The sequence below is a fragment of the Sinocyclocheilus rhinocerous genome, unplaced genomic scaffold (assembly GCF_001515625.1).
Source record: "Sinocyclocheilus rhinocerous isolate Xijiao unplaced genomic scaffold, SAMN03320098_v1.1 scaffold945, whole genome shotgun sequence".
NCBI classification, from domain to species: Eukaryota; Metazoa; Chordata; class Actinopteri; order Cypriniformes; family Cyprinidae; genus Sinocyclocheilus; species Sinocyclocheilus rhinocerous.
In genome coordinates this window covers 819,625-828,632 of record NW_015629570.1, presented here as the reverse complement: position 1 = coordinate 828,632, position 9,008 = coordinate 819,625, and the positions used below count along the sequence as shown (strand labels likewise).

The window sequence follows — 9,008 nt, the reverse complement described above, 5'->3', positions numbered from 1 at the left end:
AGAATATATATATATATATATATATATATATATATATATATATATTCTCTGGAAAAAATTTAATAAATAATGGCTCAGTGCACATGTAAACTACATGAAAGAATTTTTCCACCAGCTATTTACACAAACTGACAAAACTTTGTTATCGGACAAAACATTTAATTACCTGAATTAATCAGCATCTGAACAATGACAAATCAACCAACTCTTTAAATAAAATAGTCACATTATAATATTTTGTACTCTATGTGCCAAACTCTGTTAAATGAGGGTGGAAATTATTTGAATACTCTGTATATTTGTGGGGGTTTCAGATATTGTTTTTCATTTTTAACTAAATCGACGTGTTCTCACCTTTCTGCCACAGAATGCACGAAAAAGAGAGAGAAAACACACAACAACATAGTACTATTTTGAAAACATTTAGATACATATTCATATTATTCATCACCATCGTATTTTACTTATTACTTTTTACACCATACTTATTTTCTTCTGCGTTACCTGAAGGGGCTGGACCTCAGCATGGGCCTTTGCGATGACGACCATCTCTCTGATTTGGTAGAACAGGAGAGCGACTGAAACCCACGGAGACCCGGAGGGAACCCAAGCGGGCTTGTTCAGATCCTCCTGCTCTTCCTGGTGCTGCGTTTTCCGAGCCGGAAGTTTGGGTTCGGGTCGAGCGGGTGCCGCCACGTCTGTTGTGTTCTGAACCAGGTCAATGGTCGCTATGGGAACAGGACTGGACGGGATAGGAATGTTCTCTGCTAGCATCTTGTCCTCTGTGGGGTAAAAAAATTAAACATTATGTTGAAGGAGACTTGTTCTACATTTTATTCTAGTGTGAATGAAAATACTTAAAACTACATTTAAGCTTCTCATAGTTTAAATAACTATCCATTATTTGGCTAAAACAGTTTATTGACTCTTCAAAACTAACATTAAAACTTAAAGCAAGAACGAATCAGAAAATCATTTGAACAAACCTTCCAAATGAACTGCTGCATTAAAATTAATTGGACTACCTGGAGACATCATTTTAGTTTGTTTGCACACATTTCACAATACAAAGTCACATAAAAAAAAAACCTTTGTCACTATTTGGAAAAGACACTTTTTTACGGCAGGTTTTGCTACCATTTTGAAAAAAATAATTACACTACTGAAAATGTGATTATATTTTATTATATTTACACTATTATATACGTAATTGTTTATATTCGATAACACAAAGTACAAAAAAGGCAAAAAACAACATGAAAAACTAAATAAATTGAACCAAACTAAGCAAAAAGGGCAAAAACTAACAGATAACAAAACAATAAAGAAAATCAACTGAATTGAACAAAAACCCAACATAAAACAAAAGCAAACAGAACTGAACTGAAAAGAAAAGACAAAAAAGCAAAATGAACCAAGACACCCCAAACCAAACCCCGAAAAAAGAAACAAAAACAAAAAAAACAATAATAATAAAAAAAAGTTTCAGCTCTTATTTTAAAAGAATAAGCAATGTTCAAGATTTTGTTGCTCACCTTTTTGCTCATTCTGGCCAGTAATGCACATAATTAATGAAAAGATGAGCAAAATAACAAGTGAGGTCATTCCAATTCCCCTGAATGTTTCGGCAGCACCTGAAAAATAAGACGACCTCTTGTTTATACACACACACCGGCATTCATTATGTCATATCATTACAAAAACAATGGGCATTGTTCATACCAAAGTAGTTGACAAATACCCCGCCGACCATCGCCCCACAGCCCCTGCCCAGCCCGAGGTGGAGACCCTGCAGGATGCCCTGAGCGGATGTCCGAAGCGGCGGAGGTACAGCCGCGCTCAAATATGAGATACACGCCGCCCACACGGATGCATGCGTTATGCCTGCACAGACACACAAGTTTATTATTCAGCATAATATAAGGCTTAAAGAAATAGTTCACCCAAAAATAAAAAATGAAAATTTACACACCCTCAAGCCAACCAAGATGGTTTCATCAGAACAGATTTGAAACAATTTAGCATTACATCACTTGCTCACCAATGGATCCTCTGCAGTGAATGGGTGCCATCAGAATGAGAGTCCAAACAGCTGATAAAAACACCACAATAATCCACAAGCAATCTAAAAGACCGCTCTAGTTCATCAGTTAATGTCTTGTGAAGTGAAAAGCTGCATGTTTGTAATAAACAAATCCATCATTAAGGTGTATTAACTTAAACGTCGTTTCAGGCCAAAAAAAAGTCCAGAATCTATAATGCTTCCTCCAGAAAATGTCCATCCCCTGTTGTCCTCTCACATGAAAATCCACAAACATATTTGTTTAGAACTGTTTTGGATTGAGAAGAGATTACTTTTTCAATGGAGAAAGCAATATTGTGGATAGAGGACTTGTGAGAAGTTTAAAAAGTCTTAATGAATTTCTTTTTCAAACAAGATTAATTGATGGACTGGAGTGGTGTGGATTATTGTGATGTTTCTATCAGCTGTTTGAACTCTCATTCTGATGGCACCCATTCACTGCAGAGGATCCATTGGTGAGCAAGAGATGCTAAATTTCTCCAAATCTGTTCCCACGAAGAATCAAACTCTTCTACTTCTTGGTTAGCCTGAGGGTGAGTAAATTTTCATTTTGGGTGAACTATTGCTTTAGGTGTCTTTCATTCATAAATAAATAAAATGATATGTATTTTTCATAACTGCAATCAATGTTTTTATTACTTTTCGGTGAAAAAATTCTGCCGACATAAAAAACACAATGCTGTTTAATTAACCACAGTTTATAAAAGTCCAGCATGCACCTACTACATGCTTAAACTTTTATGTGCACACACGCAAATCTGTCTCATAACATGAAAATGTATGTGTATTAGCTTGGACTTCCAAGTATATATAGAGAGAAGGCAGCTAACACGTCTGTAACAGAATGGATATGTTTCTTTGAACAGATGAAAACGTCTGTAATGAATGTAATCAGACTTGCTCCAGGTCTTCATTCCTGTGAGTGGATGGTATTCTCTCTTTAATGCATCTACATGCTTGTTTTCTTCTTGATTGTTTTGCCACAGGAAAGGGCGGTGGAACGGACAACGTCAAACTGACTTGATTTCCTCCTGAAATGAACCCCGGCCTTTCCTTGTTCTGCACAAATCTCTCTGCTTTTCTGACTGAATCTGATGGTTTATAGTATTGTGCACACACAGACCACATTTACAGAATTTAAAGATTGGTGATGCTTTATCCCAGGATTGAGAACTTGATGACTGGCCATTCATACCTTGCAGCACTTCCATGGGCAGCACAGTCCAGGCATTCTTCAGATACGAGATATAGAGGTAGCGTGCTGTGTTGCAGACCAGGCCGATGTATAAAACTCTGACAGAAAAAGCACAAGACACAGTTATAAAAAAATACATGTATGAATCTCACAAAACATCTCAAGAACATGTCAGGCTCATGTTTCATCCCTTTAAATGTAAAGGAGAAAAAATAGATACTGATATTTTAAAGTAAATTGATATTAAAGAGTGATTTTTAATTCATTGCTAATTTGAAACAAACATAAATAATAAATACATTTATTAATAAAATAGCATTTTTCTAGCTGCAATACATAAAAACATTAATTGCCCTAATTTAATGGTCCCAACTAATTTCAATTTTTATGCAAATGCAAAAAAACAAAGTTTTCTCTCAACTGCTCTGTGCGTTTCATGATGACTAATTAAATTAACTTCCTCTGTGCTGTAAAACAAGTAATCAAGTTGAGATTTAACTGCATGGTCATATCGCAAAGATCATTACAGCTTATGGAGGTCATCTTTTAAAGATAAGTCTATAAAACATGTCGAACAGGAAGTTCCTAAAGTTGTAAACCAGTCAAGGAAGGATGACTTATGAATTCATACTGCTCTGTCAGTCATTCAGTCAAATGGTTTTCTCTATAATTTAAAACAAATAACTCAACTTGAACACCAAAGAGCATTAATGTTACGTTCTCTGTAAAAGGAGCCACGCAGTGGACACTGTAGCTGCTGTGCAATGCATTCTGGACTTCTGCCACCGCTGACAGAATAAGGCTTTGTACTCTTGAACCAGGTCTTTCAACCAAACAATGCCTCACTGATCCCAGTGCAGACCTACTGAGTCGCATGACAGAGCCACACACAAAGACTCACTGATTCAGTGAGTCAGGATCAAATGAGCTGGAGTCACATGGTGCAGTGAGACAGTTTGGGTTACCTGGACAAGTCTTGCCTGTGACTGGAATAAACTACTATGATGGTTTGGTTCTAAACCCCTTGTGGTCTACATAAGCAGCAACTTTCCAAAGTAGCATCCTAACTGAAATGGAACCTAATGTCATTTCAAGCACTAATAGTTGATGTTAGCATGTGGCTAAGCTAACAGCCTGACACACCAACAAGAAGAACAGCAACAAAATGTAGCATCTACATCAGGATGGGCTCTTTTGATTTGGGACAGTAAGCAACTACCTAGTAACCATGCCGAATACACAGGCAATGCTACCTTAAAGGATTAGTTCACTTCTGAATTAAAATTTCCTCAATTTACTCACCCCCACGTCATCCAAGATGTTCATGTCTTTCTTTCTTCAGTCGAAAAGAAATTAAGGTTCTTGAGGAAAATATTCCAGGGTTTTTCTCTATATAGTGGACTTCAGTGGGGTTCACTGGGTGGAAGGTCCAAATTGCAGCTTCAAAGCGTTGATCCCAGACGAGGAATAAGGGTCTTATCTAGCGAAATGATCGGTCATTTTCTAAAAAAAGAATAAAAATGATATACTTTTTAACCTCAAACGCTTGTCTTGTGTAGCTCTGCAATGTGCATGCGTACTCTGTGCAGTCCCATTCGAACCCAGTGTTTACAAAGTGAATGTGCAAAGAAGGTCAAACGCCCTTTACAAAAAACTGTAAAACAGCGATGTAGGACGATTTTGAAGTTGGAGGAGAAAATGAGATGGGAGTTTTTCGATATACCCTAACTGTCATAACTGTTCACGCAGAATTAGACAAGCGTTTGAGGTTAAAAAGCATACAAATTGTAATTTTTTTTAGAAAATGACCGATCGTTTCGCTAGATAAGACCCTTCTTCCTCGTCTAGGATCGTGTAGAACACTTTGAAGCTGCAATTTGGACCTTCCAGCCAGTGAACCCCACTGAAGTCCACTATATAGAGAAAAACCCTGGAATGTTTTCCTCAAAAACCTTAATTTCTTTTCGACTGAAGAAAGAAAGACATGAACATCTTGGATGACATGGGGGTGAGAAAATTTTTATTTAATTAGAAAAATTTTAATTCAGAAGTGAACTAATCCTTTAACATTGTTCAAAATGAAGAATCTTCTAAAGCAACTTGACTTTTGTGCCTACTTTTGGGAAACACATTTGATCCTGAAGTATGCCTGTAATTCTTTAAATAATTTAGATAGCCAGCCACCTTAACAGGGCTTGAAACAGAGCCAATGAATGGTAATAGACAACAACTGGTTAGACTGTTGTACTTTATGCAATGTGTATTACCTTAAATGGTATTTAACTGAACAAAACCAAAATACAGGTGAACTGAAACAGACCAAGAATCAGAACAGAAAACAAAAAACAAACAGACTAAGATTCAGAAACAAATCAAGATTCAGAACTGAACCAGACCAAGATTCAGATCTGAACCAGACCATTCTAAGTCCCCTATGCCGACAAGGAATCACAGGAACCTCACCTGATGTGTCCAACCAGTTCGATGAATTTATGGCTGGTAAAATAGGCAGCAAGCTCTGACACGTGACTCAGGACAGAGCAAACACCAAACAGAGTTGTGGTTCCTGTCAGGTCCTGTAAATGCCAGTAAAGGAAAGTGAAAACAAACCCATAGCCGAAGCCCATGAACCAGGCCACGAATAACACAGTGCTGTACTGTACGCCACACAGCAGTCGCATCAAGTCCCAGAAGTGGAACTCCTCGACTTGGACAATTGTTGGGGTCTCAGAGTTCTCCATTCCAGGGGAACCTCTAGGTTGGGCGTTTTGCTGCTGGTTGCCAACCTCGTTTCCTTCAATCGTGTTTTGATGCTGAACATCAAACTTAAACTGAGTGGCAACGATCAAAGCTATTCCCATTAATACGCCAAACACGATGAAGGCAGTGTGGTAGTTCTTGTAATTTTCCATGACGCATTCCATGTTGCCGATGACAAGGTTAGTGCTAGTGTGGTCGATCCAGATGCCAACACAGAGCATGGCTATACCCCAGCCTAGAGATCCCCACATGCGCTGGAGGCCGTAGCGGTCACGGTGTGGACCCAGGTACTGCAAAGTCACCTAAAACGATCCAAATAAACCTATTTTAGACTCAAATACCACTTATCTACCAAAATGGTGTTGGAACTGGTGCTGGAAGATCTAAACAATAATGTAACAGAGTCATTCCTACATTCCCAGACACCTATTTTCCATATTTTATATGGCATATAATGAATGTTCCAATCTTCCCAGGGTTGACGCTATGTTCCTATGTTACCCTAAGCCTGGGAACATAGATGTGCTTCCAGAATGGGAACTGGATCAAGCACCAACACCATACTCTGACGTTGGAAATGGGACTGTAGTTTGTCTACCATTTAAATACAATGGAAGTATTGTCTAATCTCTCTTATGAAGTTCTGCTTATTCAAATCTTTCGTTCTAGGAACCACAAATTGCAGTTTCAAGATACATGGCTTATAAAATGGACTCTACTAACTGATCTGTCTCAAATTTATTTCGAGGGAAAAAAAGGTTACGTACCGTATCCACAATGGTAATGGCTGGAGCACTGAAAAACTCGCCAATGATGATGACGAGCAGAATCAGCAGAAAAATGGCATGAACCTGGTCCTTGTTATATTCAGGAGGTTGGTTTGGTTTGGTTGTAGTACTTTGAATAGTGCTGCCAGACGTGGTGTTTGGGGCTGATGTTGAGTCGAATGTGCTTGGCTTGGGCCTTGTGGTAGTTTGGTCAGATTGCGTTGTGTTAGCTAATTCATCAGGTGCCACAGTGAAACTTGAGTTGGAATCCCGTTTGAATCGGTGTTCAGAGTTGTAGCCTGAAGGCTTAATGGAGGGAAGAATGGTTCGCCAAAGGTAGTGTCCAATCAGATCCCTGCGGCGTCTCATCTGGTTTGTTGTCGGGATGGAACTGGTGTTGAGGTAGAATGTCTCATTAGATGTGGTAGTGTGGACAGTCGGTACCATAGCTGTGGTCGTCGGGAGGTTCTCCTCTTTACACTTCATGTCCGCTGGCTGCACAATGCCAATCCCAGAACTGAAGAGGACCCAGCATAACATTGAGAACAATAAGACTGCTTTACCTTTCCTGAAACGATCTGCAACAATGCCCCAAAAAGGGGCGCTACAGAACTCAATGAAATAACGGATTCCCACTAGGAGACCACTTTGGGTGGGATTCATCCCCAGCTGCTTGTAGTACAAAGCAAGAAGTGGATGGAGGGAACCATATGCAGCATAGAAGAACAAATAAAACACTTTTGACACAAGAAGGTGGGGGTTGACCCGTAGGAACAATCGTTCACAGCAGCTCATGTCGTGTTGAGCAGATGGTGTTGGTGCAGTATCGTTGGGTACTTTGTCCACAGATGATTGTGAAGGTTGATCTGATTGAATCTCAAGTGACAGGCGGTCGAAACGCTCGAGGTGTCTCCTCTTCAGCTCCTCTTCATCGTCAGTTAAGATGGCTACACGGTCGTCAGCCATCTTTGCTGGGGTGCTTAATATTTCTAAAGTTGGGTTAAAGATAATATTAATATATAAATGTCGAGCATGTGTTAAAAACTGCATACAGCATGTCCGGAAACATATGTACATAAGGGTCAATTTTGATTTCAGGATGATTTTGAAAGCAAAAGAATGACATTGAAAAAACAGGGGGAAAAACATATCTTAACAGAGAATTGACAATTTTAGAAAATCAGAAAACAACATCAGAACACTTTACAGCACAATTATGGCATTAAAAGTCGTATATTATCACGGTTTTGCATGTGAAGTATAGCATACTAAATTCTATTCTTACTACTACTCCAGTACAAATATACTATCCACAGTATGCAAATGTTATGTATGTTTGGAATACCCATATGATCTACTACAGTTTGCAAAAATATCGTTTATTTCCAAAACGATAACGTGACGAAGTCACGTGACAACAATGAAGCATACCATATGAAATGTTCATTGGCGCATACTGGTTAGTGTTTCACATATTATATATAAAAAAGTTAGCCGTGTACATTATATGCTGTGCCGTATTCACTAAGTAGTAAACAAGTACTATTTTACAAACATGTGAACACTAACCATGATGTATACTGCCGAATGACGTAATGAATGTTTATGGCGCGCCTGTCTAAAACTGTCCTACTTTTACGGAAGTATCAGCGCTTCCTTTATTGAGATGTCATTTAATAAAAGATAACCTGTATATTTATTCGGCAAAGTCTTTTAGATCTTTCTAAAAAAACACTTTCCTCGGTTTCATATGAGAACCTATGCGTCTAAAACAGGAAGACGGGTCACAAAACCAGTCTTATATTCAAGAAATGCAGGAAATGGAGAAGAAGTCCATCCATATCAAGCGAATGTTAAGCATATAACTATATATTTACAGTAGAATAAGCGTTGGCATGTTATATGAAAACAGTCATTGTGTATTTACCTGTAGTCTCGGTAGTTTCAGGTGAGTCGCTTACTTTGGAACAGACGCGTTTCGATGATGAAGTTGATTTTCTTTCATTTCCAATGAATGTTTGTTTACTGGACCGTGTTTTGGTCTACTGGCTTTTCTGCCTGTTTAAACAGTTACTTTCTCCCTTATTTGATGCCTTGTCGAGGCATTTTTGTTGCTCGGTGGCGAGAATCCAGCATTCATTCACCTGCTCACAATCCGACTTGGGGTCTACCTCATGAAAATTAATTAGGTGCTGACGTTGCT

At 38.6% G+C, this 9,008-nt stretch overlaps 1 protein-coding gene across 2 annotated transcripts in view; it reads right to left on the bottom strand.

The window, feature by feature from the left end:
• mfsd6a (major facilitator superfamily domain containing 6a) overlaps positions 1 to 9,008 on the bottom strand; it is a 9,772-nt gene extending 764 nt beyond the window's left edge. Inside the window, exons 1-7 of one of the 2 annotated variants that reach the window (XM_016551410.1) lie at positions 8,733 to 9,008; positions 6,806 to 7,794; positions 5,742 to 6,340; positions 3,279 to 3,376; positions 1,723 to 1,884; positions 1,536 to 1,634; positions 505 to 782 (exon numbers count right to left, since the gene is read on the bottom strand). In XM_016551410.1, coding sequence (XP_016406896.1) covers positions 505 to 782; positions 1,536 to 1,634; positions 1,723 to 1,884; positions 3,279 to 3,376; positions 5,742 to 6,340; positions 6,806 to 7,771 — 2,202 coding nt within the window. In that variant the 5' untranslated portion in view covers positions 7,772 to 7,794; positions 8,733 to 9,008. Of the gene's footprint in view, positions 1 to 504; positions 783 to 1,535; positions 1,635 to 1,722; positions 1,885 to 3,278; positions 3,377 to 5,741; positions 6,341 to 6,805; positions 7,797 to 8,732 lie in introns of both variants that reach the window. The other variant, XM_016551411.1, reaches the window with a different exon arrangement.